Genomic DNA, 19149 nt, shown 5'->3' with positions numbered 1-19149 from the left:
TGATTGACTGAGAATGAAATATGGATCATTTGATTGGCTGGCTGGAGTCGTAGTGTTTGGTCCTGCATCTGATTTTACAGTACTGTAATGACTGCAAGATGATACGGATCTTTTCATTGGCTGTCTGAACTGTTCTGATCTTTTCATTGGCTGTCTGAACTGTTCTGATCTTTTCATTGGCTATCTGAACTGTTAGTGGCCTCGTCAGAATAGCCATGTTTAAGATTGACTGCATGCAGCTGGTTGGTCTGAATGACAAGGATGGCTTAGTGTTGAGCTGGAAGCCGGACGGATTTCTCATAGAAATGTCCCAACACAAGGTATTGACAACTAAAAACAAGTACTACAGCTCGAGCTCGGACATTATAAATGACCCAGAATGCACCAGTTCACCTCATTATTTAGTGCATTCAATGTAGTCAGTAAATGTTTTGTAAAACGAGTAATGACAACTTGAGCCCCATGTGGAAAACATTTACATTGTGTTTTAACCCATCTACTCCCAGGGTACTGTTTTGAAAATTAATGATTAACCCCTCGCAATTCATTGCAAGAGAGGATTATACAGGGGTGTGATATTTCCTCTTTTCAGAGGAAATCCTCTGATTTGCTAAATTTTAGAAAAAATGAAACACTCAGGATTTGATCTGAAGTGGCAGAAAATGATATTTTTCCAGGTAGGGTGAGGTGTTGCCTCCATTTTTGACCAGTTTTCCTCTGATTTCTGAGGAATTCAGTCACATCCCTGATTATAATATGATATACATGTAGTAACAAGGCCGTTTGTGTGTGAGTTGTGCTTTTCAGTGCTTGGTCTAGTTCATTGCATGCTTTTCAATGTTTGGTCTAGGTGGTTTGTTTTCTATGGTGATGGTAGGTGGTTGGTATATAAGCTCTGATGGTCCGTCCGTCCTTTGTGACTCTTCACCGGCCCACAGTTGGCCCTAGGTGGTTTGTTTTCTATGGTGATGGTAGGTGGTTGGTATATAAGCTGTGATGGTCCGTCCGTCCTTTGTGACTCTTCACCGGCCCACAGTTGGCCCTAGGTGGTTTGTTTTCTATGGTGATGGTAGGTGGTTGGTATATAAGCTGTGATGGTCCGTCCGTCCTTTGTGACTCTTCACCGGCCCACAGTTGGCCCTAGGTGGTTTGTTTTCTATGGTGATGGTAGGTGGTTGGTATATAAGCTCTGATGGTCCGTCCGTCCTTTGTGACTCTTCACCGGCCCACAGTTGGCCCTAGGTGGTTTGTTTTCTATGGTGATGGTAGGTGGTTGGTATATAAGCTGTGATGGTCCGTCCGTCCTTTGTGACTCTTCACCGGCCCACAGTTGGTGATATGTACCTGTATGATTGAACACAACAACATAAAACAAGAAATTTTACAAATTAAAGTAATTTATCGCTGTAAGACTTATCTACTACTGTCCGAGATGATATTGTACCTTAAACAGATAAAGCAATCAAGATTTAAACAAACATTTCAAGCAGTGCAGCTAATTCTGTTTGCTGAATGTCAATGAGAACTTGAAGCTTCTTTTGTTTGCTGAATGTGAATGAGTACTTGAAGGTACTTATGGGTCCCACAAAGACTGGTTTTATCGTGATGTCATAATCTCTGTTGGTTTTGTGCTACGTACAATACAACATTCAGTGGTCGGTTGTTTCATAGCTAGGTGATGTCGGTTCTCGACGTCCTGCGTTATATCACAGATGATTAAAACAAACATGTCATGTGACTAGTTAGAGTGTACGTTGACTCTCCACCAAGACTAAACTAAATTATTTGCATGATGAACAATTTAGTTATGCATGTTTTCCGGATTGTAGAGAAATTTTTAGACTGACAAAATTTTCAAAGCAGAGATATTCTGATTCAGCCCCTGAGAATTTAAAAAAAATTGTCAGACTCCTTAGAATCCAGAACCTCTGCCCTTTGTAAATCTGGAAACATGATCTTATGAATCCAGAAGCATGTCCCTAGTAATGTAGATCAAATTTTCCTGAGAAATCCAAAGTCCATGTCCCTAGTAATGTAGAACAAAGATCCCAAAGTTCCTTATAGAAATCCAGAACACCATGTTCCTTGGAAATCCAGAACAAATGCCCTCTCAAATTCCAGAACTTCATGTCCCCAGAAATCTAGATTTTATGTCCCTTAAAATTCCAAAAACCATGCTTCCCTAAAGATACCAGAATCTAATGTCCTTTAAAACTAGGGAGCCGCCCCTGGACTGATCGTTCTCAGCATGGAGATCTCTTATCTGATGGAGATCTCTTGTCTGATAAGAGTTTTATGTAGGATACATTGTTTCAGAGTTTTAGGGGTATATAATAATTTTTCAGAGTTTTTGAGATCTGTTGCTTTTGAACATACCAACCATTTAAATCATCTCCATGTCAGGTTCTGTAATCAATGACTGAAACACGTCCTGGTAAGAATTCAGTCACATCTCCACGTAAGGTTCTGTAATCAATGACTGAAACATGTCCTAAGAATTCAGTCCCATGTCCAAAGAGGAGATGACCAAGACCAGATCTCGGTCATTGGAGCTCTTGTTTGACGGAATATCAGTCTGGTTTATTGGTGAACTTTCATGGATGAAATGATTGTTGCAGTATAACCCAGGATTAATGAGTTCTACGGACAACTAAGTGGCATGATTGAGTTGAGTCGTTGTGAACGTGAAGAACTCCGCAGGTTGTTAATTACGCGTATTGCAATCCACACACATAGGGTTTATTTACGTGATCTAAGTATCGTCAAAATAGTGAATAGCTTAATTATGGGAATATTGTGTGGGATGAACAGGATAAATAAGTTGTATTGTACAACTCAATATAGATAAGTTGTATTGTGCAACTCAGTATAAATAAGTTCTACTGTACAACTCAGTATAGATAAGTTCTACTGTACAACTCAGTATAAATAAGTTCTACTGTACAACTCCGTATAAATAAGTTCTACTGTACAACTCATTATAGATAAGGTCTATTGTACAACTCAGTATAGATAAGTTCTACTGTACAACTCATGTTTTATTGATTTTTTTGTTTTCAGTTGGATGGCCTGAGATCTGAGTATGAGTCTAAACTGGACTTGCTACGAGATGAGCTTTCGAGATCGAGACAGGGTGAGATGTCGGAACAAAGCATCAGAGACATTTACCAACAGGTTAGTGTTAAAAAAAAATTATTTACTCTCAAGTGCTGTAAGGAAATGCAGCCTTAATTACTGTACAGGAACACAGCCCGTCAGGGGGTGGGGGAAGTCATCTGATAGATTCTATGAACATGAGGTCATCGATCGATGAACTTCACTTCAAGGATATTTATTGACAGCAGATTCAGAAATTGAGAGTTTGTTTTGGTAGTATGAGTGTGATTGTGTTTTTATGTGTGAGATAAAAATGTCTGCTAGTCCGAGTGTGATTGTGTTTTTATACCCCCCGAACGAAGTTCTGGGGGGTATATAGGAATCACTCTGTCCGTCCGTCCGTCTGTCTGTCTGTGGAGATTCGTGTCCGGGCCATAACTTCTTTGTTCTTTGACATAGGCATACCATATTTGGCACACAGGTGGATCACCATGAGACGATGTGTTGGGTACCTTCATGACCTCTATATGACCTTGACCCTTGACCTTAAGGTCAAAATAAAAGGTTTTTACAATGGATTCGTGTCCGGGCCATAACTTCTTTGTTCTTTGACATAGGCATACCATATTTGACACATGAGTGTATTACCATGAGACGATGTGTCATGTATCTTCATGACCTCCATATGACCTTAATTGACCTCAAGGTCAATGTTAAATGTTTTTACAATGGATTCGTTTCAGGGCCATAACTTCTTTGTTCTTTGACATAGGCATACCATATTTGACACATGAGTGTATCACCATGAGACGATGTGTCATGTACCTTCATGACCTCCATATGACCTTGAACTTTGATATCAAGATCAAAATTGATTATAGGGTTTTGACAAAGTCGTACCATAAGACATGAGTGTATCACCATGAGACTGTGTCATGTACATTCATGAACCTTGACCTTTGATCTCAAAGTCCAAATTATAGGTTTATACCATGGATTTGTGTTCGGACTATATCTTCCATTTTCTTCTACAAAGGCATACTATATTTTTACACTCAGAAAAGGGGTACTTTATACCTATTACCAACACCCTTTGGGAGATCGAGGTAAGCGGGGGGGGGGGGGGGGGGGGGGGGGGGGGGTATTCTTAGTGAGCATTGCTCACAGTACCTCTTGTTATGTGTGAGATGAAAATGTCTGCTAGTCCGAGTGTGATTGTGTTTTTATGTGTGAGATAAAAATGTCTGCTAGTCCGAGTGTGATTGTGTTTTTATGTGTGAGATAAAAATGTCTGCTAGTCCGAGTGTGATTGTGTTTTTATGTGTGAGATAAAAATGTCTGCTAGTCCGAGTGTGATTGTGTTTTTATGTGTGAGATAAAAATGTCTGCTAGTCCGAGTGTGATTGTGTTTTTATGTGTGAGATAAAAATGTCTGCTAGTCCGAGTGTGATTGTGTTTTTATGTGTGAGATAAAAATGTCTGCTAACAGTTGTTGTCAGTTTGTTGTGAGAATGAAATTCTGCAAAATATGGTAACCGTTCTATCTGCAGCATTTACTGCATGTGTCTTCTCATGATCAGCTGCATTTACAGGGACTAGTTTTTTTTAAATAAACTTTGCTAGGATGTTCGTTTTAAATTTTTAAAAAAAATTTCTAGAATTTATTTAAAAGATACTGTTATTGTCTGTTATAAGGCTGTGAATTCATTATGAAAGAGCACATAAAAATGTATGTTTAGTGGTCTGTTTGTTATTAATTATTGCAGAATAATCTTAGGTTTTAGTGGTCTGGGTGTGAAGTTATTGCAGAATAATCTTAGGTTTTAGTGGTCTGGGTGTGAAGTTATTGCAGAATAATCTTAGGTTTTAGTGGTCTGGGTGTGAAGTTATTGCAGAATAATCTTAGGTTTTAGTGGTCTGGGTGTGAAGTTATTGCAGAATAATCTTAGGTTTTAGTGGTCTGGGTGTGAAGTTATTGCAGAATAATCTTAGGTTTTAGTGGTCTGGGTGTGAAGTTATTGCAGAATAATCTTAGGTTTTAGTGGTCTGGGTGTGAAGTTATTGCGGAATAATCTTAGGTTTTAGTGGTCTGGGTGTGAAGTTATTGCGGAATAATCTTAGGTTTTAGTGGTCTGGGTGTGAAGTTATTGCAGAATAATCTTAGGTTTTAGTGGTCTGGGTGTGAAGTTATTGCAGAATAATCTTAGGTTTTAGTGGTCTGGGTGTGAAGTTATTGCAGAATAATCTTAGGTTTTTTTTATGTTCTCAGGAGATGGAATCGTTCAAAGGAAGTCTGAATGAGGAACATCAACAACAGTTAGAGCAAATCTTACAAGCTGTAGGAGAAATGATCGGACAGAGAACTGACCGATCAACAGACAAAGTACCAGGTAATTAACAGAGACTGACCGATCAACAGACAAAATACCAGGTAATTAACAGAGACTGACCGATCAACAGACAAAATACCAGGTAATTAACAGAGACTGTACCGATCAACAGACAAAATACCAGGTAATTAACAGAGACTGACCAATCAACAGACAAAATACCAGGTAATTAACAGAGACTGACCGATCAACAGACAAAGTACCAGGTAATTAACAGAGACTGACCGATCAACAGACAAAATACCAGGTAATTAACAGAGACTGACCGATCAACAGACAAAATACCAGGTAATTAACAGAGACTGACCGATCAACAGACAAAGTACCAGGTAATTAACAGAAACTGACCGATCAACAGACAAAATACCAGGTAATTAACAGAGACTGACCGATCAACAGACAAAGTACCAGGTAATTAACAGAGACTGACCGATCAACAGACAAAATACCAGGTAATTAACAGACTGACCGATCAACAGACAAAATACCAGGTAATTAACAGACTGACCGATCAACAGACAAAATACCAGGTAATTAACAGAGACTGACCGATCAACAAACAAAATACCAGGTAATTAACAGACTGACCGATCAACAAACAAAATACCAGGTAATTAACAGAGACTGACCGATCAACAGACAAAATACCAGGTAATTAACAGAGACTGACCGATCAACAGACAAAGTACCAGGTAATTAACAGAAACTGACCGATCAACAGACAAAATACCAGGTAATTAACAGAGACTGACCGATCAACAGACAAAGTACCAGGTAATTAACAGAGACTGACCGATCAACAGACAAAATACCAGGTAATTAACAGACTGACCGATCAACAGACAAAATACCAGGTAATTAACAGACTGACCGATCAACAGACAAAATACCAGGTAATTAACAGAGACTGACCGATCAACAGACAAAATACCAGGTAATTAACAGACTGACCGATCAACAGACAAAGTACCAGGTAATTAACAGACTGACCGATCAACAGACAAAATACCAGGTAATTAACAGACTGACCGATCAACAGACAAAATACCAGGTAATTAACAGACTGACCGATCAACAGACAAAGTACCAGGTAATTAACAGACTGACCGATCAACAGACAAAATACCAGGTAATTAACAGAAACTGACCGATCAACAGACAAAGTACCAGGTAATTAACAGAGACTGACCGATCAACAGACAAAATACCAGGTAATTAACAGAGACTGACCGATCAACAGACAAAATACCAGGTAATTAACAGAGACTGACCGATCAACAGACAAAATACCAGGTAATTAACAGACTGACCGATCAACAGACAAAATACCAGGTAATTAACAGACTGACTGATCAACAGACAAAATACCAGGTAATTAACAGACTGACCGATCAACAGACAAAATACCAGGTAATTAACAGACTGACCGATCAACAGACAAAGTACCAGGTAATTAACAGACTGACCGATCAACAGACAAAATACCAGGTAATTAACAGACTGACCGATCAACAGACAAAATACCAGGTAATTAACAGACTGACCGATCAACAGACAAAGTACCAGGTAATTAACAGACTGACCGATCAACAGACAAAATACCAGGTAATTAACAGAAACTGACCGATCAACAGACAAAGTACCAGGTAATTAACAGAGACTGACCGATCAACAGACAAAATACCAGGTAATTAACAGAGACTGACCGATCAACAGACAAAATACCAGGTAATTAACAGAGACTGACCGATCAACAGACAAAATACCAGGTAATTAACAGACTGACCGATCAACAGACAAAATACCAGGTAATTAACAGACTGACTGATCAACAGACAAAATACCAGGTAATTAACAGACTGACCGATCAACAGACAAAATACCAGGTAATTAACAGACTGACCGATCAACAGACAAAGTACCAGGTAATTAACAGACTGACCGATCAACAGACAAAATACCAGGTAATTAACAGACTGACCGATCAACAGACAAAATACCAGGTAATTAACAGACTGACCGATCAACAGACAAAGTACCAGGTAATTAACAGACTGACCGATCAACAGACAAAATACCAGGTAATTAACAGAGACTGACCGATCAACAGACAAAGTACCAGGTAATTAACAGAAACTGACTGATCAACAGACAAAGTACCAGGTAATTAACAGAGACTGACCGATCAACAGACAAAATACCAGGTAATTAACAGACTGACCGATCAACAGACAAAATACCAGGTAATTAACAGACTGACCGATCAACAGACAAAATACCAGGTAATTAACAGAGACTGATCGATCAACAGACAAAATACCAGGTAATTAACAGAGACTGACCGATCAACAGACAAAGTACCAGGTAATTAACAGAGACTGACCGATCAACAGACAAAATACCAGGTAATTAACAGAGACTGACCGATCAACAGACAAAATACCAGGTAATTAACAGAGACTGACCAATCAACAGACAAAGTACCAGGTAATTAACAGAGACTGACCGATCAACAGACAAAATACCAGGTAATTAACAGAGACTGACCGATCAACAGACAAAGTACCAGGTAATTAACAGAGACTGACCGATCAACAGACAAAATACCAGGTAATTAACAGAGACTGACCAATCAACAGACAAAATACCAGGTAATTAACAGAGACTGACCAATCAACAGACAAAATACCAGGTAATTAACAGAGACTGACCGATCAACAGACAAAGTATCAGGTAATTAACAGAGACTGACCGATCAACAGACAAAATACCAGGTAATTAACAGAGACTGACCGATCAACAGACAAAATACCAGGTAATTAACAGAGACTGACCGATCAACAGACAAAGTATCAGGTAATTAACAGAGACTGACCGATCAACAGACAAAGTATCAGGTAATTAACAGAGACTGACCGATCAACAGACAAAATACCAGGTAATTAACAGAGACTGACCAATCAACAGACAAAATACCAGGTAATTAACAGAGACTGACCGATCAACAGACAAAGTATCAGGTAATTAACAGAGACTGACCGATCAACAGACAAAATACCAGGTAATTAACAGACTGACCGATCAACAAACAAAATACCAGGTAATTAACAGACTGACCGATCAACAAACAAAATACCAGGTAATTAACAGACTGACCGATCAACAGACAATACCAGGTAATTAATGGAGACTGATGGTCAACAAAGTATCAGGTAATTAACAGAGACTGACCAGTTGTTGTGTAGATATTGTACTAGGTGAAACAATTAATCTGCTGACTATTTTATCTCGCTGTACTAGGCAATACAATGATTGATGGATTGGATCTTGTTTAATGTCTCTCGAGAGAATTTTTGACTCATATGGATACGTCACAACTTCAAATTTAGGCCTATGCTTGGCACTAACGGCCATTGAGCAGTGAGGGTTCTTTAGCGTGCCACACCTATTGTGACATGGGACATCCATTTTTAAGGTCGAGCTCATCTCTGAGGACCCGTGAAATTCCCATTTGATGCCAAGCGTTTGGTGATGGAACTGACACTACTTGTTTTAACGACTTAGGTCTGTTGCAGCAGGATATATTCCCGACCTTCCGCATGTAGGGCAAATGCTCTACCCCGAGGCCACCTCAGCGATACAATGAACCATTTTTTTTTCATCTCAATAATTTGACTCGTGTTCTCTGTTTGAATAATTTGACTCGTGTTCTCTGTTTTAATAATTTGACTCGTGTTCTCTGTTTTAATAATTTGACTCGTGTTCTGTTTTAATAATTTGACTCATGTTCTCTGTTTTAATAATTTGACTCGTGGTCTCTGTTTTAATAATTTGACTCGTGTTCTCTGTTTTAATAATTATACCCCCCGCAACAAGTTGTGGGGGGAGGGGGGGGTATACTGGAATCGGGTTGTCCGTCTGTCTGTCCGTCCGTCCGTCTGTAGACGCAATGGTTTCTGGGCTCTAAAGCATTATCCTTTTCACCTACCGTCACCATATCATACATATGCAGGGCTCGAAATTAGCGAGAAATACTCGCAAATTGCGAGTAGATTTGAAAAATAGCGAGTAAAAATAGTGGACACTCGCAAATCTTAGCGAGTGGGGATTTACAAACCATGATCGTATCGTATCCGTTTTAAGCCGCGATGCGCCATTCCCTTTCTTAAACTTGCACTCAAAATCATACAAACGCTTACATGAACGAATGATTTCAACAACCATTTCTATCCGGATTTTCTTTTATGATTTTTTAAGAAACTCGGCGTCAAACAAATGCTTTAGAGGTCGGACATCGCATTATATAATGAAAAATATAGACCTGTTTACTTATAGGGGTGATTAAATTGACTTGGTAAAACATAAATTCCGATTTCTTGTTAGATAAATGAATAACAAAAATGCTCATACTTGGAATTCAAGTCTTCCGGTAGTTAATTTAATCAGAATTTTCTATCTACATCAATTCATTTTCATACTGAGGTCGGGTTGTAGTCGCGGCACGAGTGCACTGCTCACCGTGTAGGCGATTACCAAAAACAAAAAACAAAAAAATCATGGGACTCGTGATCGTGCTGCTTATAAACCACGAGTCTGGGATTCACTTTGAAAAATTACTCGTGACAACCTGACGTGGCATAAAATTGGAAGACATTGGATCTATACCTGCAGTAAACAGGTTGTGAATATTTGAGGTGCGATGGTCAAGAGACCTAAACATTGCATCATATGACTTACGTAAATTAGTGTTTTGTCCAAATGATGCCTGTTGACCCACTAGGCTCAGTAATGGTGGGGAAAATCATTGATTTAAAAAACAATATGAAAAAAAGAGCACTGCTTCATTATTTTTATTTTAGCTTGTAGGTTTTCATTTTAGCCTGTGGATCTTTTACCCACAGGCTAAAATTAGCCTGTGGAAGAAAAAGTTAATTTCGACCCCTGATATGGACTACCCTTGGGATGAAGATGTTCCCTATCGATTTTGGGGTCAAAAGGTCAAAGGTCAAGCGCACTGGACATCGAAGTAGCAATATGGTTTCCGGGCTCTAAAGTGTTATCCTTTCCACCTACCATCACCATATCATACATATGGACTACCCATAGGATGAAGATGTTCCCTATTGATTTTGGGGTCAAAAGGTCAAAGGTCAAGTGCACTGGACATCGAAGTAGCAATATGGTTTCCGGGCTCTAAAGTGTTATCCTTTCCACCTACAGTCACCATATCATACATATGGACTACCCATAGGATGAAGATGTTCCCTATTGATTTTGGGGTCAAAAGGTCAAAGGTCAAGTGCATTGGACATCGAAGTAGCAATATGGTTTCCGGGCTCTAAAGTGTTATCCTTTCCACCTACAGTCACCATATCATACATATGGACTACCCATGGGATGAAGATGTTCCCTATCAATTTTGGGGTCAAAAGGTCAGAGGTCAAGCGCACTGGAAATCGAAGTAGCAAAATGGTTTCCGGGCTCTAAAGCGTTATCCTTTCCACCTACAGTCACCATATCATACATATGGACTATCCATGGGATGAAGATGTTCCCTTTCGATTTTGGGGTCAAAGTTCAAGCGCACTGGACATTGAAGTAGCAATATGGTTTCCGGGCTCTAAAGCGTTATCCTTTCCACCTACAGTCACCATATCATACATATGGACTACCCATGGGATGAAGATGTTCCCTATCGATTTTGGGGTCAAAAGGTCAAAGGTCACGCACACTGGACATCGAAGTAGCAATATGGTTCGGTTTGTCATGCCATTTGTTTTTTACACTCAGAAAAGAGGTAGTTTATACCTATTACCAACACCCTTTGGGAGATTGGGGTAAGCGGGGGGTATTCTTAGTGAGCATTGCTCACAGTACCTCTTGTTTGACTTGTGTTCTGTGTTTTAATAATTTGACTCATGTTCTGTGTTTTAATAATTTGACTCATGTTCTCTGTTTTAATAATTTGACTCATGTTCTCTGTTTTAATAAGACTCGTGTTCTCTGTTTTAGGATGAATTGAACCTACAGTTACAGGCCATGCGACTGACCTTGGAACAGATTTATGAAGGTCAGATTGAGGTGGTGGTCTCGGAACAGGAACAGCAGCGTCTGGCGGCTCTTCAGGATCTACGTGACTCGCTGAACAAGGAGCATGCAGACGAAATGAGTCGATTCGAGTCGGAGTGGATGAGTCGCATGTCTGAACTCGAAAGAGAGCACGAGGATGAACTCAATGACTCGCTGCTGGAGGACTCGCTGAGTAAGGCGAAAATTTATTTATTCTCGAGTCAGTAAGGCAAAAATTTGTTTATTTTGAGCTAGAAAGGTAAAAATTTGTTTATCTTGAGCTAGAAAGGCAAAAATTTGTTTATCTTGAGCTAGAAAGGCAAAAATATGTTTATCTTGAGATAGAAAGGCAAAAATATGTTTATCTTGAGCCAGCAAGGCAAAAATTTGTTTATCTCAAGCCAGGAAGGCAAAAAAGTTTTTATCTCGAAGACACCCAGAGGAAAATATGGTTATCTTGAGTCAACAAGGGGAAAATATGCACAATTTTTCTATTATCTCAAGCAAGTATTAGTGAGTGGGTGATATGATGGTACAGTAACTCGATGAGTCAGGGGAAATGGTGTATATATTGAATTGAGTCGAGGAATATGGGGGGAGTATGTGATTTTATTTCCCAGGCAAGCTGAGGGATTTAGGTCATGATTTGAAAGGATAACTAGATATGTAGTTTGATTCATTGGAATTTGTCACTCCTTTGATAATCTTTTGTTTTCGTACGTAAGTAATTCTCTGTAGGTGAGGCGCTACAAATTTTGCTTAATGCTGGACAGATGCCATGGTGGCTCTTTATCTTACTGAATGACTACCTTAACACTACCGAACGCTCGGAAGACGAACAGCTGTTACCTGTTTAATGACCTGTTTAATGACACCGGTCTGTTGACCTCCCAGTCTCACTAAGTGAGTACTCTATAGATTAATCTGATGCAGCTGTGTTTGAGTAATGTACTCCGAGAGGAGACTCGCTGTAAATGGTTACGGTAAAATGTTCTAAGAATGTTTACATCTAGTTGTCTCCTGATAAGGAAGTTCTAAGTTTACATCTAGTTGTCTCCTGATAAGGAAGTTCTAAGTTTACATCTAGTTGTCTCCTGATAAGGGAGTTCTAAGTTTACCTCTAGTTGTCTCCTGATAAGGAGTTGAGTTTAGTTGATGAATTTGTTCACAGACTGATGTGGAGAGCAGGTTTTAGTTGATGAATTTGTTCACAGACTGATGTGGAGAGCAGGTTTTAGTTGAGGAATTTGTTCACAGACTGATGTGGAGAGCAGGTTTTAGTTGAGGAATTTGTTCACAGACTGATGTGGAGAGCAGGTTTTAGTTGAGGAATTTGTTCACAGACTGATGTGGAGAGCAGGTTTTAGTTGATGAATTTGTTCACAGACTGATGTGGAGAGCAAGTTTTAGTTGAGGAATTTGTTCACAGACTGATGTGGAGAGCAAGTTTTAGTTGAGGAATTTGTTCACAGACTGATGTGGAGAGCAAGTTTTAGTTGAGGAATTTGTTCACAGACTGATGTGGAGAGCAGGTTTTAGTTGAGGAATTTGTTCACAGACTGATGTGGAGAGCAGGTTTTAGTTGATGAATTTGTTCACAGACTGATGTGGAGAGCAGGTTTTAGTTGATGAATTTGTTCACAGACTGATGTGGAGAGCAGGTTTTAGTTGAGGAATTTGTTCACAGACTGATGTGGAGAGCAAGTTTTAGTTGAGGAATTTGTTCACAGACTGATGTGGAGAGCAAGTTTTAGTTGATGAATTTGTTCACAGACTGATGTGGAGAGCAGGTTTTAGTTGAGGAATTTGTTCACAGACTGATGTGGAGAGCAAGTTTTAGTTGAGGAATTTGTTCACAGACTGATGTGGAGAGCAGGTTTTAGTTGAGGAATTTGTTCACAGAGTGATGTGAATAGCAAGTTTCAGCAGATGATTGAATTTTCATTGATGTCACTTTAGGACTTGATACTAACAGATGTGCTTCAGGTGTTCACACTAATAAATATTTGATTGCTTGCGGAAAAATGAGAACATAAACTAGACAGTTATGGTTTTCTGGAATGAGATAACACATGGCAGAAATTATTAGCCTGGACATTGATTAAAAATCATAAAATGCTTTGTGAGAAGGATGTACCAATAAGGACACGTTAAATGCTGGGCCTGTTAGAACTATGTATAATGCTCAGGCTAAGAATTAAAGGTTACTGAAGCACCTTTAAGTGGTGAGGACGCTTGGCTTGGCAACCAGAAGGTTCCGGGTTTGAACTTTGATCATTGCATCAATCGTAAGATGTTAAGTGACTGTTCCCAGCATTAGAAAACCGGCAAGATATAGAACCCATACTTTTATGGCCATCTATAGGTCAAAATTTGTAGCACTTCACCTACAGCGGTTTAGGTCTCTGCATGAAAGAAACATTCTCAAACATGGGATTTAAAACAGCGGGCACATTGAAAATGTGATGCACATACCATGCAATGCCAGCATGATGATTGTTCGATATTTACTTTCAGTTTTATTTTTCTGTATGTGATTATTAAACACTTGTAGCTTTTAGAGATCACAGTGTATTATATGTATGCATAATGTTCAAAGATTTGAATATTGTTATTCAATCTGCATGTCTGTATGGTTTGATACTCACACTAGCATACTTGCATGAGATAAAGACGGATAAATGCATGGTTTTTTAAACAAAACATAGGTGTTCAACAGAGTTGACGTCTTAGTCCACTTCTCTTATTTATAACTGTTCGCTGTGTGATAGGGCTATCATAAGCAAATAGAGCAATTACACTAGGTTCATTTTTTTATACTGCTGGTCGATCTACAATTGTGAGCCAGTTCAACAAGGGTTATCAGAAAATTTATCACAATGCAAAACTCATGCCACAGAATCCTGCCTAAGGAATGTTTTTCTTCCAGAATCATACCTATCAGTAATTAATTTCTTTTTTTCAGAATCGCATCATTTATTCATAAACAATAACATACCTCAATCTTTGCATACAAAACAATTATTAAATTCTATAATGAGCTTTTGTCATAATATATAACATTATTGTTTTGGTAAAAACTTTTAGACACATTAAACAGTAGATTTTGATCATTAAAAGTGAAGACAAAAATTCAGGGAAAATCACGAATCAGTTCCTTTAGAGGGACATGGACACGATTTGAGCTGAAAATTTTCAAATTTTATTTTTTGATTTTTAATGTTTAGAATGCTTAACTAAGGTATTATATAAATATTGCATGTATTTGAGGTATACATTGAAAATTTTCACCCCGAGAAAACCATTGTCAACCGAGGCGTAGCCGAGGTTGACAATGGTTTCTTGAGGGGTGAAAATTTCAATGTTACCCTCAACTACATGCAATATTTGTTTTATTATACTGAATGTTATGTAAACTGGAAAGCAGAAAAACTTACGTCTGTTGACATTTGATCAATCACTGTCATGCGGTATTTCTTATTTCGATGCGGGTACTCGCGTTTATTACAAATGCTCAAACGACGTCGTCTAGCAATCTACGGCGAACTGTACGCGCATAAATTTGACGCATGTGATAATTTTTTATAATATCACCCGTTGTCAAGTACTGTTACCCGTTGCTAGATACTATCATCCTGGGTCGCGTGTTTTCTGTTTTCAGAGGGTAACAATATGTTTTTTCAAATGCTTCTCGACCAATCAGGTTCGAGTATTTTACATGAAAGTATAATAATACTAATGATCAGCAAAAATTTGAATGTTGGTAGTCAAGGTACATGGGAGATACAGAGGTCACAAGTCCTTGTTACGTAAACAAGGCTGAGGCTTAATGTGCAAGTCCTTGTTACGTAAACAAGGCTGAGGCTTAATGTGCAAGTCCTTGTTACGTAAACAAGGCTGAGGCTTAATGTTTTTCTTTACTTAGGTTACATAAAGAACTAAAAATTGTTTAAAGCGCCAGATTTTTTCAATTTGTAAGGGAATTCTTAACACAATCAAATATTTTCTAGTGTTTGGCACATCTCATTTTGTTTTAAACACGCTATTTTCTATTAAACTGTCTAATGAAAACAGAAACATGTCACGATCCTTGTTTACCTAAGAAAGGATTGCAAGTGCTGTATCTCACTTACATGTATAACTCAACAACTGATATTCATATTTTGGTTGACCATTAGAAATACTTTAGTTAAGCACTGTATAAACAATAAAAATGGGAAAATAAAATTTGAAAATGTTCAGCTCAAAGAGTTATCACACAGGAAACAGAAACATAAATACTAGGTTTACTCGAGTGTGTGTGTGTGTGTGTGTGTGTGTGTGTGTGTGTGTGTGTGGGAGGGGGGTGTGAGGATGTGTGCGAGGGTGTGAATTGTGTGGGTGAGTGTGAATTGTGTGGGTGGGTGTGAATTGTGTGAGTGTGTGAGAGTGTGAATTTTGTGTGAGGGTGTGAATTGTGTGGGTGGGTGTGAATTGTGTGTGAGGATGTGAATTATGCATGCATGTGTTTGAATTGTGTGGGTGGGTGTGAATTGTGTTTGAAGGTGTGAATTGTGTGTGTGCATGAGGGTGTGAATTTTGTGGGTGTGGGTAAATTGTGTAGGTGTGTGTGAATTGTGTGTGAGGGTGTGAATTACGTGTGTGTGCATGAGGATGTGATTTGTGTGGGTGTGCATGAGGATGTGAATTGTGTGGGTGAGTGTGAATTGTGTGGGTGTGTGTGAATTGTGTGGGTGTGTGTGAATTGTGTGGGTGTGTGTGAATTGTGTTGGTGTGTCTGATTTGTGTGGGTCATTGTGAATTGTGTTTGAAGGTGTGAATTGTGTGTGAGGATGTGAATTGTGTGTAAGGGTGTGAATTGTGTGGGTGTGTGTGCGTGAGGGTGTGAATTGTGTGGGTGTGTGTGAATTGTGTGGGTCGGTGTGAATTGCGTGGGTGTGTGTGTGTGAATTGTATGTGAGTTGTGTGGGTGTGTGTGAGGATGTGAATTTTGTGGGTGGGTGTGAATTGTATGTGAATTGTGTGGGTGTGTGTGAGGGTGTGAATTGTGTGGGTGAGTGTAAATTCATTATGATGGACCAGTACTGATATATTGCATGATTTCTGTCCACACTAGTTGTCCAGACAATAGAGATTGATGTTCCTAAAGGTGAGTTATCACTAAAATGTACATCACCGTGGTGAGTAGCTAATGTATAACTGTCACCATAGCAACCTGCTTACCTGTATGTTCCGCAATGATGTCGACAGGCATCGGGTAGGAATCGGAAACGAGAAGGGGGTGAATTTTTTTTATTTGATTTGTATAAAATTCTCTGTTTAGTTACTGTACCTCGAAACTCAGAAAATTGTAGAATTCTTAGTATAAAAAAATTGATGGAATGCATCATTCTTTAAAAAAAAAAATTCTGAGTGTAAATATGAAACATTTTTGAAGTTTTCCCAAATAATCAAGCTTATCAACCTTCAGTTGATCTGATGGAATTTTTTAATGAAAAATATATAACCACGTAGTTTTCAACGACTCTTACATTATCTCTTTCAGTTGTTGTAGAAAATCTTGAATATTTTGAGTGCTTGTGTATAATGTATAGAAAACAGATGTCTGGCTGTAGTTTGGATATAGAAAATACATGAAGCTTGGACTTATTTTCTTCTTCCTGCATATTCCTATACAGAGCTATGTATAGCAGGGGCTTTCATTGTAAGCTGTTAATAGTGAAAATGAAATAGTTCGTAATTTTACATTCCAAACACACTGCTGCTGGCATTGATGTAATTCTATAATATACACTGTAGTTTGTGATCTGTGAGTCCTGACATTGATGTAATTCTATGATATACACTGTAGTTTTTTATCTGTGAGACGACAATTTTGAAAAAAAGAACTAGAAAAGTTGGAGACTGTATACTATGTGAATTTGAAGTTCAAGGTTAAAGAATCTTTTTTAGTCTGGATGAAGGTCAAATGTCAAGTTTGAAGGTTACAATTGTGGACATGTTGGTGCATGGCTACAGACATCATGTGCAACATACACATTTTGACGGCCTCTTGATTTCATTTAATAGCGAGCTCGCTCCAATGATTACGCAATGGAATCACGTGATTTGCTCTTCATCAGCTGAAAAATGATGGGGACTACCCATAATGCTTCCGAAAAAATGTCGCCGTCACTGCGGAATACTTCATTGACAACCCCGTAAATAAAACAAATAAATAGTTTGGAAAGTACCACATATGATTTTAAATTCCAGACAAGCTTTCCCATACCTTCATACATTTTGTTGTGGATAATTGCTTGATTTGAAAGAAAACAAATCGCAGCTAATATGACGTCACAATGCACTGTTTACATCAACCGTGTTATATTTCCCGCGTTAAATGAATCGCCTAAAGTCGTATTGTAAGATTAATCAGATTGATTGTAAGATGTAATGGATCTTTGCTCGTCCCAACGGTAACACCGTAAACATATTATGATTATGATATCTGATCATTTTGCAGTTAAACCTGTTTAATCGGACACCTCTGAATTCTATATCAACCTTCATTTTAGTTTTCTTTTTACCATGTTCTTCTCACTGTGCAATCCAACATAATCTTTTCAACGACACAAATTTTTTTTTCTCAGTGCATGTTGAATTAGACATATATAGACGTATATACAATGAATATTTATACAGTGGGCAAACACGGACCCCTGGATATATTTATACAGTGTATATATATATTGTGCATTATATATGAAACACAGAATGTATATAGGCTTCTAAATGTTGTCTTTGTATATATAATATTATTTATTTATAATTATGTATACAGTGCCAGGCTTCTAAATGTTGTCTTTATATAGACATACATGTATACAGTGCCAGGCTTCTAAATGTTGTCTTTATATAGACATACATGTATACATTTCCAGGCTTCTAAATGTTGTCTTTATATAATCAGTATGAAATGTTTATAGGGTTCTAGAAAGACAGTCAGATTTACTATACAGATCAAGTTTTTCAGAAGCTGTTATATGAGATTTTTATACATCTGTTTATGTCCAGTGGGATATGGCGAAAGCGTCCATCCGTTAACTTTTCAATTTAATATCCTGTCTGGCTGGTAACTTCGATACTGCGAGTTTAGAATTATCGAACCTTAATTTTCAGTTTTTGTGTCTTAGGGAACCGTGTTTCGTGACCTAAAACTAGGTTACAGTGACCTAAAACTAGGTTACAGTGACCTAAAACTAGGTTACAGTGACCTCAATCAGGAAGAAAAAGTCATCAGACTCGTAACTTTGGCGTTTGTCACTGTTAGCTGTAACGCTGTGTAAGGTGTGCTATTATCCAGGTCATTGTAACCCAATGCTGTAGATTTCCTATCTTACGCGAGTGCCTAATATCGCAAAACAGCTCACAGATGTCAAATCGGGAGAACATGAATTCATGAATGGTTTCTTTTGATCTAGAGATTTTAGCAATATAAGAATAAGATTGAGTACAGTAAAACTACTTGAGCCGACACCTGTACAATTCACTTCACTTGGCATTCCAACCCTTTTAATCTGATTCTCAAATTCATATTTCCATCGTAGTTTTT

General features: G+C 38.3%; 1 protein-coding gene across 1 annotated transcript in view; it reads left to right on the top strand.

Annotated features, from left to right (window-relative positions):
- Positions 1-215: 215 nt before the first annotated feature.
- Positions 216-19149, top strand: part of LOC130050724 (interaptin-like) — a 31434-nt gene continuing 12500 nt past the window's right edge. Inside the window, exons 1-11 of the mRNA XM_056150976.1 lie at positions 216-320; positions 3061-3174; positions 5366-5479; positions 5909-6016; positions 6391-6615; positions 6750-7091; positions 7226-7567; positions 7661-7768; positions 8026-8055; positions 11499-11748; positions 16672-16704. Coding sequence (XP_056006951.1) covers positions 216-320; positions 3061-3174; positions 5366-5479; positions 5909-6016; positions 6391-6615; positions 6750-7091; positions 7226-7567; positions 7661-7768; positions 8026-8055; positions 11499-11748; positions 16672-16704 — 1771 coding nt within the window. The remainder of the gene's footprint in view (positions 321-3060; positions 3175-5365; positions 5480-5908; positions 6017-6390; positions 6616-6749; positions 7092-7225; positions 7568-7660; positions 7769-8025; positions 8056-11498; positions 11749-16671; positions 16705-19149) is intronic.

The sequence above is a fragment of the Ostrea edulis genome, chromosome 10 (genome assembly GCF_947568905.1).
Source record: "Ostrea edulis chromosome 10, xbOstEdul1.1, whole genome shotgun sequence".
Lineage (NCBI taxonomy): Eukaryota > Metazoa > Mollusca > Bivalvia > Ostreida > Ostreidae > Ostrea > Ostrea edulis.
Note: the sequence above shows the minus strand (reverse complement) of the source record. Positions and strands in the feature narration are given on the sequence as shown.